This window comes from Arachis ipaensis, chromosome B7 (genome assembly GCF_059453495.1).
Source record: "Arachis ipaensis isolate K30076 ecotype BB chromosome B7, ASM5945349v1, whole genome shotgun sequence".
Lineage (NCBI taxonomy): Eukaryota > Viridiplantae > Streptophyta > Magnoliopsida > Fabales > Fabaceae > Arachis > Arachis ipaensis.
The window spans coordinates 16,441,889-16,460,736 of NC_142442.1; the positions used below are offsets into that span (position 1 = coordinate 16,441,889).

At 34.0% G+C, this 18,848-nt stretch overlaps 2 protein-coding genes and 1 pseudogene across 2 annotated transcripts; 1 reads left to right on the forward strand and 2 right to left on the reverse strand.

Moving 5' to 3' along the window:
- Positions 1 to 2,348: 2,348 nt before the first annotated feature.
- On the reverse strand, positions 2,349 to 4,245 carry LOC148550447 (uncharacterized; the record flags this gene model as incomplete). Its single annotated transcript, XM_088494496.1, has 9 exons — positions 2,349 to 2,444; positions 2,527 to 2,596; positions 2,701 to 2,822; positions 2,974 to 3,108; positions 3,188 to 3,280; positions 3,491 to 3,580; positions 3,685 to 3,769; positions 3,856 to 3,953; positions 4,045 to 4,245. Coding segments are annotated over 9 exons (990 nt in total), but the record flags the coding sequence as incomplete, so codon positions are not given.
- A 4,838-nt stretch (positions 4,246 to 9,083) lies between these two features.
- Positions 9,084 to 11,434, reverse strand: LOC148550448 (protein FAR1-RELATED SEQUENCE 5-like; annotated as a pseudogene).
- Positions 11,435 to 15,767: 4,333 nt separating this feature from the next.
- Positions 15,768 to 18,220, forward strand: LOC107610082 (Pentatricopeptide repeat (PPR) superfamily protein). Its single transcript, XM_016312156.3, has one exon. It carries the CDS (start codon positions 15,823 to 15,825, stop codon positions 17,680 to 17,682), a length of 1,860 nt encoding a protein of 619 aa, XP_016167642.1. The 5' UTR covers positions 15,768 to 15,822; the 3' UTR covers positions 17,683 to 18,220.
- Positions 18,221 to 18,848: the final 628 nt, after the last annotated feature.

Consider the following 18,848-nt stretch of genomic DNA (forward strand, 5'->3'; position numbering starts at 1 on the left):
ATGTTTTAAATTCCAAACAGAATACAAACGATGGGAAGAAGACATTGAGAAATGGCAAAATCCTATTCTTCAGGATGAGTCACTACCAGAATGGTAATTCTCTGTTTAAGCATGAAGACATTTTAATTTTTAAGCATCAACTTGTGTATTTGTTTGTTATGGATAATTGCCAGGTTTATATTAGCTTAGAGCCTCTGCAGTATGTGCAAAAAACATAAAACAGAACTTTTCTTTTTTTTTTCTTTGCTAGTTCATGACTAGCTCTTCTGTCTGTAAATTTTTGTTATTTATTTTATTTAAGAAAGGTTTCTCTCAATTTTTCCTAGATCATCCTCCCCCCATATTTATCAGACTGTTCTCCATTTGATCAACTCTTACTTTTGAAGCTTCTGTTGGTTTAGATAATATAACTAAATTTTCATTTACAGGTGCAAGTTCACATTGTTTAATGAACTCTACTTTCTTGTTGCTGGAGGAACAATTTGGATTGGTATGTATTCATTTAAGTATATTGTTTTGTGATTAAGTAACCTGCATAAATTCTAGCTTTTTGGTGGATCTTGCTATTGTTAGATTAGTCTAATAAATGAAGACTCTTTGATCTGGCTTCCAGACTCGCCTTTGCCATCTTCAAATATGAGGAATAAAAGCCAGGATCCGGTAAAAGAATTGGAAAATACATAAGTCAAAGTGACTGAAGCCAAAGTAAGTCATAGACAAGGTGCAGATGCTGGGCGTACAACAGATAGCACCTATGATGTTGAGACCTGCATGCAGTCTCGCGAAATTTGGACAGGTGTGACCTACGGTGTTGCTTCTACGATGATCCTTGCAGGAATGGAAGAGGAGGCATTCGCAACTGCCGATGGTATATTTCAAGCAGGGCTGGTCAGAAGATGGATACGGGTAAACTTTCTTGTCATCTGTCCTCCATAATTGTGTGATTTTCCAGCATTCTCATTTTTTCTTGCATCTCGTTTACCGTAATAGGGTTAGGATTATTGGATGCGCAGTTAGAAATTACTCCCTTAAACTAATTTTATCCCAAACTCAGATCTACAAAGACGTGATTAATGTATCCAATTTTAAAATATCTATAGCACAACAAATAAGCGAACACTTGTTTTTTCTCTCATCATTGTTAATAATAGCATTTTGGTAAATACGTCTGTCATCAAGTATTGAATTTGAGTTCTTAACTTTATGTCATAACATCTACTAGAGGTTGAAAGTGTGGTGGTGTTTGTCATACATCTTGTGTGCAAAAAGTTTCCACCAAACTTATAATTATGTGGCTTCATTCTTGCTGTTTAAATTGATAATTAGTTGAATTCATCAAATCATACATTTGATTAGTCTCTCAAATTGGGGTGAAGCAACTTCTTCTCTTTTGTCTAAAGAAATGAAATGAACTAATTCACCTGGTTTGGCATAATGCAGGTACTGGTTTCAGACACCAGAGGCATGGACAATGGATGGACACTACAGGTCTCTCATCTACATGAGGTCACTTTCAAATTGGGATATGCAATATGCATTAACATTGCCCAAGGCAATTCTTGATGCCCCTAAAATTAACATCATGGTCAGAATCCACCTATCTCCTCTTAATGGAGGATTCCCCCATAATGAAACAGGTGTAAGAAAAATTGCAAATAAAGCAAAATGCTTTGGAAATTCCGTGTTTCATTGTGCGTGCTGATGATTGTTATTAATATTGCCAAAAAGCACAATTTTTGTATAGGTTTAAAAAAAAAAACCTTTATCACATTGTTCCTTACCCCCAACATTCTACAAAAGATGTTAAGTAATGGTGAAGCTTCTTTCCGGGTTGGGGTTAGTGTCTTGGAAGAAGAAATAAGAACATTTTACTCGTAATTTTATAGCATGTTAGTTTTGACTTTTGAACAATGTAGGTCATCTTTGCATAACTGCATGTAACGTGAACATTCTTATTTATTCTCCCAAGATATAATCTGACTTTACCACAATTAAATTTATAAAATATCAATAATTGTTTAGCATGTCTACCATCAAGTCTTGGCGATTTGAATTTCCATTTTGTTTTAAATCAAGCCAAGGTATACTCGTAATCAATTATTTAGTAAAAAAATTGTATAAATTAATATATATAAAAATAATTATCAATTAATATATAAATATATAGTGGTTGAGTGAATATTTAATATTTTGTAACCGATAATGTAAAGGAAACTAGTAATATAGAATTGTAAAACATAGAAGGATAAATTAGTGTAAATAACTTGTGAAACATAGCTTAGTATTTTGTCTTTCAAGAAAATATTAAAAATATCTAAAAAGATAATTCCTCATTCCCAAAAATGTCTTTATTGCCAAGCATTTTCTTGTATTACGAGACACAAATCGTTGTACTCCTCTAAAACCAGATCCACGGCAAGTCTCATTCGTGTGGAGTCGTTAATCTGCTTAGAGCACCAACGATATAATTCTAATTAGAAGTTTGTTGGAAAAATTATTTTAAAAATACTTTCTTATAAATATGACCTGAATATTGATGTCATCTTGTAAAGTACATTCTCTCATCCAACTGGTCACCCAAACTCCGCTATCATTCCTATGATAAAAAGCAGTCAACAAATAGTTATTATATACATATAAGATATAATCTATTGAACGATTTATGATATTTAAAAAAAATATATATAATATTAGACTTACGATCTATTTTTTTGAGTGGGTAGGCCAAAAGGTGTCATAGGCCAAAAAGTGGAGCAATCTACAACTTTAAACTTATCATCATCAAAAATATGATCATCTAACATCACTTCTAAATAAGTTGCCTGTACAAGAGTGAATTCATGACAAAAAAAAAAGAAGAAGAGTGAATTGTAATTGATTTAAATTGACTAAGAGTACTAGTTACAACAAATGGTTATTTAATTTGTTAAGTGATTCTAGATGATTGAGTACTGGTTTAGAACAAATAATTACCACTTTAATTGCGTTCCTTTTGCGTTGCTGATGTTTTTCGACACAAGGCAGTGAATCCAATATGATTAGACGACGACTCGTAAAGTCGACAATGACCAAATACCAATGTAGTTCCTCACAGATAGGGATAAAAACCTGCGATAAACCTTAAACCATTATAAACACTAAAAAAAATTTTAGGCATATTAATGGGAAACAAATTAGTCACTTGTACCCTAGCGACGTGGCTAATTTTGAGTGAAATATATGCTCCAAGGAAATCAAAGATAACCTCAGCCGGTGTGTATTTGTCGCTTAAAGCATATCGCTGCATATAAAAAAATTGTTAAATGAAAATATGTCTTCAATTTAACAACTATTTTTGAATTGATAATTTAATTATACACTTTACTCGTGTGAGTACATAGCATGGTTTAGTCTAGAAAAAAGAACTTCCTTATAAATTAGTATATCCACTCAATCTATTAGACAGAAAAAATTAACTAATAATTTAAAGATATTATAGGGATAACTTTACTGCAAAATGTTCAGGCATGAACCAGCAAATTGGATCTTCATTCCTACGTCGAAATACACGTGTCATCATAAGTGCCACCAGATTTATAACCTACAATATATTAAAATTATATGTAAAACATGTTTATATGTAAATATAGGCTTAAAAATATAATTACAAGAAATTGTATAACATGCATTGACCTCTATATTTACTCGTGATTTGACACATCTCTCCGGCACAAGACATCTAAATGTACTTCTATAACCTTTTTCATCTGAGATTACCAACTCTTCAGAACTGCCAAAATCATAAAGTGATTAGTTGGGAGAATCATAGAATTTCTACACCATTACATTATACACATAATCATTAACCACACGTACGGATCTAACGTTTCCGAAAAAATATAGGCTGCAATAGCGGCTTGAGAATCGGTTAACATCATCGAAGCAGTAGGCTCAAATGCAATAAGTGTCCACCACTGCTCATAAAAAAAATAGTTTCAAGGTAACAATAAAAAATAAAGAAAACTTTGTCAAAAATAAACGAAAGAAGAAAAAAATTAGGGTTACCTTTGGCAGTACAGCTCCTACTCTAACATGTGGTTGTCCATTAGGTGAAGTTGTAGCTTCACGAGTAATATCCAAGTGGAATAACTTCTTGGGTTGAATTGGCATGATACCAGTAAGATCACTAGTTTTTGTACTTTCCGAAGAATGCACAACTACAGTAGGATCCAACATCGAACTATTATTTGTGGAAGTTTTCTGTTGGATTTACCCCAAACGTTGGGGACACAATTAGGATTTACCCCAAACGTTGGGGACAAAAACGATACTTTACTCAAATTATTATTTGTCAACACCATTTTCACACACAACCATCTCTCCCTTTTATAATAATTACTCGACTTAAACATCATGTCGTCCCACACCAGCAATAAATCCTAGAAGCACCATCCGATCCCATAAATTCTCAACTCACATCATTTTCCTAAATTTGCACTACATCAAACTTACTCACCACCTGTTTCTTCGTTTCTATCAATCCTAACATATTTACCTTATCTTTTCTCATAAAATTTTTCACCATTTTCAACTTTTTGACACCCTCTAAACCCCTCGCATTTAAATACTGTATTACACACCTTATTTCGATTTTTAGGATGACTCCTTCATACTTTTTCCTTTTGTTTTGCTTGCCTCTTTTTCTAATAATGTCTTCTTGCTCGTCATCCACTGCTTATATTCTTTTCATAACCTCCAAAGTCCTCCAAGTTCCTTAAATTCCCTTTCTCTTCAAATGTTTTAAATATTTTCATTAGTTGAATACAAAATAAATATATTGGAAACTTAAATTTTTATCTTTTCAATGAAAACTTCCTTAATTTATAAACTTATATATTTGGATTTATCTATCTCTTAAAATTAAAAGGACTAAGTGCTTGTTTGGGCGTCATTATTTTAATAAAAAAAGATTTTTAAATTTTTTTTTTATTTTTTAATGTGTTTGGCAAATTTCTAATAATAAAAATAAAAGCACTAGAAAAATAGAAAAAAAAAACATTTTGAGAAGCTGCATCAAAATTTAGAAAAAAATAGGCAGACAAGAATAATGAAATAACGTGCATATGTACCATTACATTTTAAAAAATACCTACCATTGATGCTCGATGTTGTGGCGGCCGCTGTGGCCGACATCGCCTTCCTTGGAACTACCTTTAGGAAGACAATAGGTATTCCTAGGTGCTCAAATAGGTAATTATTCAAATTATTGGTTATTTAATTTAATATTATATATATACTGTTTTTGACTTCCTTATGTTGTTCTGCATGATACGTTTTCACACAGCAATGATTCAGCTGTATGGGTTATGCAGTGGATGAATTTGCAACAGGAATTCACTCCTGTGGTCCCTCCAAAGGTAACTTTTAACATAGACAATTTCCCTCTTTAATTACACTAATACATGTGTTAACGTTTGGTAAAATAAATTACAGCTGCATGAGGAAAGGAGTAGAATGTATTTAGCATTGGATTTCGTCACCGAAGATTGAAATAAGATACGGTCAGATGTTAACGAGAGGTTTCAGTTATGGTGGCTTATGATACACCCATAACATCTTTATTTAAATTGAAAAGAATTATTTATGTCTTCTTCTTAGACTTACTAAAATAGACGAATTTATTTATTAGATATTTTTTATTACTCTTATTGTGTACTACCTTTTCCTTCTCTTGTTAAGAACTTATAAAAAAAAATTGGAATGCTTTAGCTATTTTTTTTCTTTTTTATATTTATCTCCCAGCGTTAATTTTATTGAAAGCACCTTTAGACATGCACCAAATTCATTGGGCTGATGCCCTTGTTATAGGATTTGAGAATAATAAAACTATTAGATAAATTTCTCTTATCAAAGTTGATAACACTTTAATGAGTTGCATCGCAACACTGGTACTTGATTGTGTATTAAGAGAATGATGCGATTGCTTTCAAGTGCGCGGTTGTACTTATAATGCAAGAAGAACTAAATCTTTTTATAAGGAAATAAATATATTTTTAATTATTTTTTTATTTAACTTTTATAATCTTTATCTTGATAAATTTTATTTCTCTTAAAATTTTATTAATTTTTATTAATTATTTATTTATTTTTATTTATTTTTTATTTTTGTAATTTTTACCCAATGAAAAAAAAAGACAAAAGATTGGAAAAGTAAAAAAATAAATAAATAAATAATAAAAATTACTATAATTTTATTTTGTTAATATAAAAATTATAAAAAGTAAATAAAAAATAATTAAAGATATATTTGTCTTTTATAAAAAAATTTAGTTCTTCTTCTTAAATATTATAAAGAGATTTAGTCCTTTTTAATAATTTTAATATTAAATGTCTTTTTTAATAATTAAATCTTTCTAACGATCCTTTACAATAATTTTTCTTAACTTTTTTAATGTGAAATATAAAAATATTTGATTATTTTAGTGTTTTATATGGTTGTGATAGTAGCACAAAACATCATTGACGTTTTATAATAAAAAAATTAATTATAAAAAGCAAAAACATCACTGACAATTTGTAACAACAAATATTATTTTATAAATGAAAGTAGCAATGTTTAACATATAGTTTGGTTTATTATAAAGAATTTCACACCTAATAATACAATATAAAAAAGAAAAAATTCGGTATAATTCAACAAGTCCGAAAAATAAAAAAGTGGTATAATTCATAAATAAATGTTATGAAACAACATTTTTCAAATTTATTTATGATTAGACTATTTTTGACAAAGGTTATTTATCATTTTAAAATTTCTTTTTAGAATTTGTTTCTGGTGGTTAACTCTATTTTGTTTAGTGTAAAGAATAAAAAATTGTTTTTAAAGTTATTTGATGTCATAAAAAAATGGTCAAATAGATTAGAGGTGTCACATTTTTTATGAACTGATTTCATGCCATAAATATGTTTGGAAATTAGGGTGATGTTACTTATAATATTTGATGGATTGAGTTGATATTACAAATTTTTCGAGAATTAAACTGACATTACATATATTTTTGAGAAACTACATACTTTAGATTATAATTTATTAATCTATGGAATAAACATAATTTCATTTTTTGACATAGATTTACAAAGGGAGCGTAAATCTTAATTAACAATGTAGCTAAAAAAATAATTAAACTTTTAAAAAAATGCAAACCTATACTAGCCAGTGACACCAGTGTTTGGTTCAGTTTTTTTTTTAATTTATTTATCAAAGACAGGAGTTTACTCATTGAGAAGAAAATTAATAATCAAAGGTTTTTGGTTGACAGCCAGCTGAGCTGGTAGTTGGTGATTTGTGTTTTTATCTTTCATGAATGCCTTGCAATATCCATGTTTAAAATTTTAGGGTTCTGGGTCTTTAATGCTGCTTAGATGTATATTTCATATAATATTATATTATATGAACTATTATTTTAAAGTTATATCAGTGTTGTCCACTTGTTTGATCCTAATTATACAATACCTTATAAAAACTTTTTGAAATGTTAAAATTGCATTAAGTTAATACCAAAACAAAAGATTACATGAAATCAATTAAAATACCCAAAAAAAATATTACATCACTCTCCGAAATTACCCATTCAAGTCCCCCAGTTACCCATTCTAAGTTGGCTACCTTAAGAATCAGCAGTTGAAAAAAGGTAAATGTTCAAAAGGGTCAATTCAACAGTGAAAAAATTTTGAATATGGCTTCAAGGATGTAGCACCTGTTGAAAGATGAACACGAGGAACTCGGAAGTAGCAGTATACATGACTTTGTATAGTTCTTCTATTTCGTTTTCTTCTTTTTCTCAGTGACCCTTGGCTTTTGGTAGAATAATATCTGGCTTAGGAGTGTGAAATTTGTAGCAACACCAATTGCGGAACCCATTACAACTTCAAAAGAATTAAGGAAACAGTCACAAATACATAATTAAGATACGAATGCAGTACTGCTAAAGAGTTAAATTAAAAGACCACCAAAAACATAAATATTGAAATGAATTTGGTGCATTTTCTTGGAGGCTTGTGAATACTCTAACTGCAACATATATAAACATAAACATTAATTTGCAAACAAAAACAAACTATAAAGAAAATTTCCAAAATGACATATTGGCTTACCCATTGAACCTGCAGAATTCATCAAAGAAGTTAAGAAGCTGAGCTCCCCTGTACTCCTGTTCTGCTCAGAGCAAAGAAAATAACAAATGAGAATAAGAATGTAGAAACAAGTCTCAACTTAGATAATTGACAAGCATTATAGATTAAACAATACTATGACAAGCGCAGAAGTGTAAAGTGAAAATCATATCATCAGAGATGAAAACATCCTAGCCTAGAAATAGTAAAAGCATATAGTTTCCTTCAAGCATATGGTTCACCTTGGATCAACAGAAACAACAGTTACTTTTAAGTCATCATTTACTAGAAAACACAAAATCCAACAGCAAACCACCCAACGCCTGTTACTTTTAAGTAATCTGCTTACAAGATGATAAAGTTTTGATCCAAGAAAACATCATTTCAGCTACTCAATCTAAAATTCAAAGAAAACCAGTAACAGCAAAAAGTACCCCATGTACCTTAGCCAGAAGGCAAAGAATCGGTTAACATTGTTGCACATATATATACACACACTAGAAAGCAAATCAAAATCAAGTTCCATTTATTTTGACAGATCATCGGGGATATGATCTCCACATATATCAACCAAGATACCTTTTTCTTTTTTCATTTCTATGATGCCATAACAAGAGTACGAACCTCAACCTTTAGTTATAAACACGAACAACATCAACCATCGCAAAAGCTGAATTCGAATAAGATTAAATATAACAGAAATAAATTAAAAATTACACCAATCCCAAATCAACTAAAAATTAGAGGATACCAGAAAATTAAAGCATTAACCATACCTTATTACAGCACCTCATTGCTACTGTAGGAAGCACTCTCATCATATACCTATAATATCAGCAATATAATATCATTAGTACTAGCTAATAAGCAGCAAATAAAACTTTGTCATACCTCATTGGTAAAGATACTTACCAATGAGTCATCATCAATGTTCATGTGGTCATCCGAGTCATTATCAAATGTGTCATTTCCAAGGCCTTCTGACTGTGAGATGCCACGACGAACACGACAAGTTGTTCGATTGTGGCCCTCCATGCCACAATGTCCACATCGATGTTTTCTTTTATTGGACTGTGAAGCCCCCCTTTTGTCCTACATTTTCTTAGGTCCCTTGGCATGCTATGTCCGAGATCATTGGTTGCGAGCCCAGCTCCAAAAGCATCCACTTGCACACCATCTCTTACACTATCTGCATCATTGACCCCCCTTTTTGTGCAGCATCTTCCTCCTTAAATTGTTTCAACAAATTCATAGCCATTTCCCGTGTAAAGATAAATCTCTCGTTATCTCGGCAAGCAAAGTTGGCTAGTTGTCTAAACCAATCCATCAAACAACCGTACTGACTTAGCATCAAAGAATCCCAATGAAGCCCGACCGCATTTTGCAAACCCACTTTGGCAGTCTTGGTCCACCGAGGCAAGACTAATGACCTTGGCAACTCCTCTATATCTTCATGCACCAAGACGCAAACTATGTGTTCACAAGGTATGCCAAATGATTCCATTCTCATACATGAACAATTGAATTCCATCTCAATGTCACAACAGAATACACGCCACATCTCATTTGGCGTTTGCTCCAAACCGACAGAGTAAATCACATAAGAGCCAGTTTGCCTCATATTTATTACCTTCATTGATGCAGCCCATACAAGGATTGGTTGGAACATATGAAATATTGATAGGGTGTAAACATTGGCAGCACTCCTCTCTAACTGTTGAAAACAGGTTTGCATAATGGGTCTCCCATTCACAGAGGCGAGGTCAGCCTGGACCTCTTTCCACCTTATATGGCCGACACAACGATTAAAGTGTTGAATGAACTCAACCAGATTGTACCTTGAGTTGACATACTTTGCAATGATCGAGTTTAATCCCTCGCACCGAGAAGTAGTCCGAAAACCAGCCAAAAACTTCCCTCTTATATGTGCAGTTGCCCATGAATGTCTCTTTTTATACATATCTAGGACCCAATTCTTGTTTTTGACACCAAATCTCTCAACCATTTCAAACCACTTTTGACGAAATACATCAATTTCATAGTCGCCTAGCATACACTTTCTAAACATGGATGTAAACTGGGGCTTGCCAATGTTACTTGTTACGTTGCGAATCAGATGCCATGCACATAATCTATGATGTGCATTAGGAAACTCTTTCTCAATGGCGAACTTCATTGATAGATCACCATCCGTGATCACCGAAACAGGTGCTTTCCCATTCATTGCTACCTTCAGTTGTTGTAGCAACCACCTGTATGTGTCTTTTTTCTCATCGCAAATTAAAGCAGCAGCAAAGATAATTGTTTGATTGTGATGATTGACACCAGAAAATACCACCAGTGGACACATATATTTATTCCTCTTATAGGTAGCATCAAACGCCAGCACATCGCCAAATAATGAGTAGTCGGCCCTGCTGAGACCATCGCACCAGAATAAATTGCGCAAAGTACCATCGGCATCCATGTGATGATTAAAATATAGAGAAGGGTCATTTGTTTCTTGATCTTCTAGATACTTCAAAGATGCATATGCATCATCGGGTAATTGGCGCCTCTGCTTTGCTATTTTATTGTACATGTCCCTTTGCGTGAAAGAGAGATACTCGTAGCCACCTGCCTGATTTGCTAATGCCCGATATATCTGCCCAACACTAATCCCACCCTTTTTCATGTTAACCATGTGGCCAATATCAGCCTCGGACATGAATCTATGCCCAGGGAGCAATCCAGTCAACCGAGAATCCAGAAGCGGATGATTGTGTTCATCAGAAAAATAAGAAATAAACCAACGACCACTAGGTGCATCTACACGAATCTCCATCATTGCACTGCAGCCACACCTTGTCTCGGGTGTAGGTTTTCTCTTAAGGTTTCCGATGCCGTAATTATTTGGCGGTCTAAATCCTTCACGATGACATACAAAATTCTTCAACTTAAGTGCGCCCGCACGACTCTTCCTAGTCCTGTTCTTCCGAGCACTAAAGCCTCTTGTCCTTGCATATCTATTGTAGAACTCAAATGCAATGTCGACATCAGAAAAGTGAAAATGACATACATCTTCATCCCTGATGTTCCAAAATTCAATCATCCCAATGTCTTCGAGTGAGTCAATGTTATACCCTTCATCGAAGCCGTGATAATCGAACATTGGTTCCACATTTGTGTCGTCCTCATCCATATAATCCACGTCAACTTCCTCATGTTTTTCTTCCTCCTGCTCATACTGATCATATGATGTATGCTCGCTATTAATCCCTTCATGAGAAAATTCCTTACCCATAACTTCCTAAACACCAATACACAATTCAAAATGAAACTTAAGTTTGTAAATAAATTTCCAAACACCGAGTACCAGCCATCACAAATCACAATCTTTTAAAATTGAAATCAATCCAATAGTGTCAATCTTAGGAATCATGGAATTGGACACGAGTTTCATTTATTGTATTAAGGGGAAATGAAGAAGCGTGAATCCAAAATCTAATGGTGAAACTATAAGAGTAAAAACAGAAAGACAAGAACAATTGGCAATGCCAGCTATGCATGCGGTGGGTGCAAAGGACAACAAAATATTAAAGAGTATATATCCTCTATCTATAATCTATCTATATTTCTGATCCCATGTCACAAAATTTCCGCTGCTCGCGGCCACTGAAGAACACATCGTTTCCCCTTTGAGAACCCCGCAAAGTTTGCTTGGCTGCCACCTCAATCCATAGAAACAGATTGTTCGCAAGATTAGATATGCATATGCCATTCCTGCTGAAATGACCTTATTTTAAACACACTGCTTTCTTTGAGTTGATTAATGAGGTGTTTAATTTTCTCTTTATATATTGTGAAAGGCACTTTCCTGTGCCAGCTGCTGCATCAGCACACAGAAGTGGTTTTGGCAATTTGTATAGAGTGGTGGCAAATTTACAAGAGAGAGGGGTACTCAAATCCATAGAACATGGATGTGAGGAAATTTATTCATTAAAAGTATTGTGTTTGGAATCTTAGGGTTCTTAATTGCTAATGACTTGGAACAACATGACAACTATTTTGGACAAACCATGTTCAGTGGCACCATTAAATACAACAACAGTACAAGCCTTATAATAATTAATAACTATTCATTATTTCAATCCTTTCATTCAAACTGTAAAATCTGCATATGTTTTAAGTTTTCAAACTTGTATCATGTCATTAAGATAGAAGGCCAGAGGACCATTTTGTGACACATGATTTTCTCTATAAGCATACGTATGGATTTAGATAGCTTGTTTGTAACTATACATTTTAAGAATACTGGGCCAAGTTGAATGAATAATATAAAACAATGGTGAGGTCAATTTTACATTAATCTACATATATGCTTACAAATTACAAGAACATAAGAAAATCACCTACTTGTAACATAGGATGGTATTGAAGTCACAAGATATGGAAGCTGTGATATGTTTAAGAATTAATAACCAGAGCAGAAATGAACTAGATATATCACATATATGGTATACAATAAATCAAGTGCTACTTCATCCTAACCTTTTGATGTTATCAAATAGTGATCTGCTAGAGTGAAGACTCAAAGAATCCAGATGAAGTATGATTGGCCCTGATTCATCACCTTTATCCGGGATACAAATAATGATCAAGCTCTAATTAAGACTGAATACATGAAACATTACAAGAAAAAAAAATCCAGAAATGAGAGAATAGACAAGAGAGATTAAAATATAACAATAAAAATGACCCTGCTGCCAATATAAAATTGAGCATGAAGTGCATTCATAGGAGCACAGAAAACATAACTATAAAAATTTACAGTTAAATAACCCATTCTTCATTTGTTTTTTCTTACCAGTTTTTCTTCTCCCACTATTTCTTCTAATATGGAAAACTCATAAGGCAGAAGAGACTTAAAATATATCAAAGAAAAAAACTTTTTCGAAAATGGAATTAAGAGTCTGACAATTTTAAATAGTCATATATTACTTTCTTCTTCCTGTAACGAAAAATACCCATTCCCATTACAAACTTAACCAGACCTAACCTTGGACAAAGAAACCACAAACGAATTACTTGAACAGATGAAAAATCAGTACAAATTTTGAAAAATAATATTCATCATTTAGAAGGTATTAAAGAATAAAACATGCACGCACGCACACACACACACTCACATCTTACACTAAAGTCTAAACTGGGATAAAAGTAATAATATCAAAATTTAAAACACTCATGGAAGAGAAAGCTGTCGAAACTATTCCATTTGATTGACCAACAAATTCAATGTGGTTAGAATATGGGGAAATTTAGGACAACTTTCACAAACCAAAGAAATTTCAATTATAAGATAGCATTAACAGCTTTCACTAACCAATTACTAGAACACGTGAACCAGAAAAAGGGATAATAAACAAAAATTCAGTATCAGCATAGGAACTGAACAGGAAAGACATCAACATCTTGTCAAATGGGGAATGACTAGCATTTTTTTAGGGATAAGACATGAAAACAATGACATGCAGCCAAATAGGGTAATATAGTAACAAAAGCAATTTAAAATTTACCAATTGCCCCAATTTTGTGCAACCGACAAATATCTATCAGATCTTTCATGGGATTGAGTATTGACAACCTCAGATATCTGTCACCCATCACAGGAGGCAAATGATGAGAAAGCTTGATTAGATAATAATAATAATAAACTTATAAAAAAACTCTAAGTAGATTTAAGTAGTGTACCTGCAAACAATAATGATATCTAATTAAAGCCAATGTATTTAGATTTAGAGTAAAAGGAGAAATTCCGATTAAGGTAAACCACTGTGAGCACAATTTCTAATTTGTATGACCATCCAACCCATTTTACTAAAAAAAGCAATGTATGATCTCCCATCCAATTGACTGGCTATGATCTTTCTTTTTCCCTTTCAACAAAAAACTTAGTCCATGCTTTAATTTTGGACTGTTTGAAATTTTTTGTTGGTTTTTTCAGATCATTTCTATGATCTCCAACCATTAATTAACAAAGCAATACCATTTCTAAGATCCTTCAACCCTTTTTAGCTGAGACTTCTTTTTTCCCAGGACAACAAATGACTCGGTCCATTTATGAATTTTGGACCGTGTGAATTTTGGAATGCCAGGCCAACTGCAGAAGCAATGCAGGTCCCTGACACTTATGAAGTTGGCCTGGAATTCATTTGCAATTGCTTTTGTAAACAGGGTTTTGCCGCAGCCCGGAGGGCCAAAGAAAAGAACACCTTTGGAAGGCGAAATGCCAAATTTCTCAAACTTCTCAGCATGTTCCACCGGGTATTGAACCGTCTATAAACAGTAAAATAAATCTCTTATATTAACAAATTGTTGAAAACATACCTAATATACAACACATTTAAGATTCGGAATATGAAATCAAGATGTATACCTGATGAACCAGATGAGCGATTTAGGGCCGCAGAAACCTTTTGTCTTATTGAGCGTGGGAGGCGTGGCGCGGCGGCCGAAGCAGGGCGAGGCGGAAGCGGGGCGAGGCGGAGGCAGGGTGCGTCGGCGGCGGAGGCGTGGCGCGTCGGCGGAAGTAGGTCGCGGAAATTTGCAGCAGAGGAAGGGTATGAGAATGGCAGGGATTGCAGTTGTCTGAAAACCCTAACTGCTTCTCTTCTCTGAAATGCCCCTGAATCTGAAATAAAAAAAAGAACGGGGATGGCAAAATTAGGGTTTTTCAAGAACTCTAAGGAGGGTGGAGAGTGAGAGCAGAGTTAGGGAAGGAGAGAAAGGCTTCAACCTGGTTGATGCTCTCCAAAAATCAGTAATCTCTCAGTTTCTCGTACCAAAGAAGGGAAAGGGGTCAAAATTAAAAACCAATAATTTGAGGGGTCAAAATCTAATTAGTAAATTTTTCAAAAAAAAAAACGGAGTACATTTTGTAATTATTTTACTGTAGGTTAATCATACTCCCACACAAAAGTGGGAGTAAAGAATCCATGACCGTTTTTTTTAATGTTTTTTTTTTATTAAATGGATTTTTTTTACAGGATTTCGAATATTTTTTTTAATAAATGTATATTTTTTTTATGTGAGTTACTGAAGGTTTCATTCCTAAATTATAAGATGTTTCTTTTTGGGGGAGGACGCGACCACGCATGTTTTTTTAAATTTAAAAAATTTACTTACGTTGACCGGTACTAGTTAGTTACTTAGCAAAATTGTAAAATTTATTAAAAATTTATTTGTTCTATACTTATATTAAAATTTTGATTAAAAACAATAGAATGGCCAATTTATTTATTTAGCAAAACTTTTTTTTTGTATCTTTTGTAAAATTAAAATAACACAAAATTATATAATCAATAAAATTTATTATTTTTTATTAATATTTATCTAATATTTTAATTTTAAATATTAATTTTTAAATAAAAAATTCTAAACTCAATTTTAATATTATAAAAAAAATATTGACTAAAAATATTAGTTAATCTTAATAAAAGGCGATAGCCTTTAACATTTTTTTGTCATATTATATAAAATTTGTCAAAACCAATTTGAACATTACTCCAAAGCATATAATATACCATAAAAAAACAAAAACAAAAAGAATTACCTCATAGTGAGCAGGATAGAACCAAGAGAGTAACGTATAAATCTGGTTTTGAAGTAAAATGTGTTGGGAAGAAGAGAATGGAAAGAAGCAGCAGCAGCCTGAAACTGAAACTTGCTCCATTCTCCGCTCCTTACTATCACATCTTCAGAACCATCCTTCCCTTCTCCTCTTCCTCTCGATCATGGTACACCCCACCGCCTCCACATCCTCCCCATCACGACATACTCATCAAAATCTCCGAACTCATCGCCGCTGCCGCCACCAAATCGAAGCCGCTCTCCTCCTCCCGCACCCTCAACCGTCTCCTCCCTTCCCTCACTCCCCGCCACGTCATTGATCTCATCGCACTCAACCCTTTCTCCCTCCACCCACTCTCTCTCCTCTCCTTCTTCCACTTCCTTCCTTCCCACCACCCTCCCTTCCGCCACACCCTCCTCACTTATTCTTCCATGGCACTCTCTCTCTCCTATCACCATCTTCTCCCTCAAGCTCACTCCCTCCTTTACCTCCTCGTTTCACGGAAGGGTACAAACTCTGCACCCCAAGTATTCTCTTCTGTGGTCCAAGCTATGAGGATTATCCCTGCACCCCATTACTCCAATCACAGAAATGATAATGCCCATCTTGTGTTTGATGTTTTGGTATCTGCTTACGTTGATTCTGGGTTCGTTTATGACGCTGTAACGTGTTTGCGGTTGGTTAAGGAGAATGGTTTCGGGGTTCCGTTTCGTGCTTGTGGGTATCTTCTTGATAGAATGGTGAAGGTGGAACCGATTGGGTCTTGTTGGAAGCTTTTTTGGGAAGTTTTGGATTGTGGGTATCCCGCGAAAGTTTATAATTTTAATGTTTTGATGCATGGGTTTTGTAAAATTGGTGATGTTGGAAGTGCTAACAAGGTGTTTGATGAAATTCCAAAGAGGGGTTTGCGTCCCAGTGTTGTGAGTTTCAACACTTTGATTGGCGGGTACTGTAAGGTGGGGTGCGTGGAGGAGGGTTTTAGGTTGAAGGGTGTTATGGAAGAGGAAGGGATTTCTCCGGACGTGTTCACTTTCAGCACTTTGATCAATGGATTGTGTAAGGATAGTAGAGTTGATGATGCAGGGATTTTGTTTGCTGAAATGTGCAAGAAAGGGTTGGTCCCCAATGGTGTTACTTTTACCACTTTGATTGATGGGCAATGCAAATATGGGAAAATTGATCTGGCCTTGAAGAATTTTCAGGTAATGATCAATCAGGGCATTAGGCCGGACTTGATCACGTACAATGCGCTGATCAATGGCCTTTGCAGAATCCGCGATTTGAAGGAAGCTAGGAAGCTTGTGGATGAGATGAGCGAGAGAGGTTTAAAACCAGACAAAATCACGTTCACAACGCTAATAGATGGATATTGCAAGGATGGGGACATGGAATCTGCATTGGAGATCAAGGAGAGAATGATTGAAGGTGGGATTGAACTTGATCAGGTAGCTTTTACCGCACTCATATCAGGGCTTTGCAGAGATGGAAGAGCTCATGATGCTGAGAAAATGTTGAGGGAGATGTTAAATGCTGGTTTCAAACCGGATGATCCGACATATGGTATGATCATTGATTGCTTTTGTAAGAAGGGTGATGTTAAGATGGGATTCAAGTTGTTGAAGGAGATGCAAAGTGATGAACATATACCAGGAGTTGTCACATATAATGTCTTATTGAATGGACTGTGCAAACAGGGTCAGATGAAAAATGCGGAAATGCTATTGGATGCAATGCGTAATTTAGGGGTGGTTCCTGATGACATTACATTTAACACTTTACTTGACGGTCACAGCAAGCACGGAAGCTCTGATGATTTTAACATATTCAGTTGTGAGAAAGGACTTGTCACAGATTATGCTTCTTATGCAGCACTTGTTAATGAATCAAGCAAAGCTTCAAAAGATAGACTAAGGAGGTGATTGCTACTAAAATTGGTTCTAGCTGAACTGCCATAATTGGTGGACTTGTCTTTCAATAAGCATTTTGATCTAATCACGAATGTGGCGAATTTCATACTAAAACGAAGCAAGTGCCTATTCCCGTACCAGCTATGGAGCGAACAAGATACATTTTGAAATTATTCAACCGACCGGGATGGTACAAGATGCATTTGAAACTATGTTGTTGGATAGTCCATGATTGTGTTAATGGATTGCTGAAAGTATTGTGCAAGGTGCAACACGGCATAACAGATTTCCCAAAGTTCTGTCCGAAGCAATGCAATCCTGGAAAAACTGGAAGGCTTCAAGCAATAACAGGAAAAGGTGTTAGAGATTGGAAATTTGGAATTATAGTTGGGTGTTACTTGTAAATTTGTAATGTCATCTTTGGTAAGCACTTCTGCTTAATAAACAAACAAGCTCTATAGATCAATAAACCATACATGAACTCCAAAATTGAGAGAGTCTATAAACTAGGCTTAATGAATAGTTGTCATCAGGCCCCAAATGAGTAAACTAATTGTGTGGATGATTTGCAAATGATGCTGATCTTTTATCCCCCTTTTTTACCCAGATGACACAATTGGGTTCTAAAGGAGTAAAATTATTATTAATTGTTTAATATTATTAATGAATTAACAATTAATAATTTGATTTCTGTTGTAGCCTTACAGTATCTCTCAATTGGGAAGGACAAGGATTAATTCGTTGGGCATTGACATGTATTAAGCACACAAGTGAATTAATTATGCGTGTTCTTTATATATCCTTGAAACAATCGGTTATTGTCATCAGTGATTCTTTTTCCCGAATGCTAAAGCCAGACTAGTATTTGTTACATTTGGGCTTAAGCTAGCTCATTCTGCTCCTGTTTTTAACGATTGTACTTTTTTTTTTTTTGGACCAGTTACGGATTGTACTTTAATTAAGGATGAGAGAAAAAGTTAGACCAAAACAAGAAAAAAGAACTAGGGTTGAAACTTCAAAGAAAAACATTAGAGGAGTAGACTATGATTTTGGCTCTCAGGAAAAAAAATTGATAAAATAATATTAAAAAAAAGGACATTTTAGATTTTAGAAAGCGATTTTAGTTTTACAAAATTTACTCTTTTTTTTTTATAAGTCACAATAATTTATGTATTTGA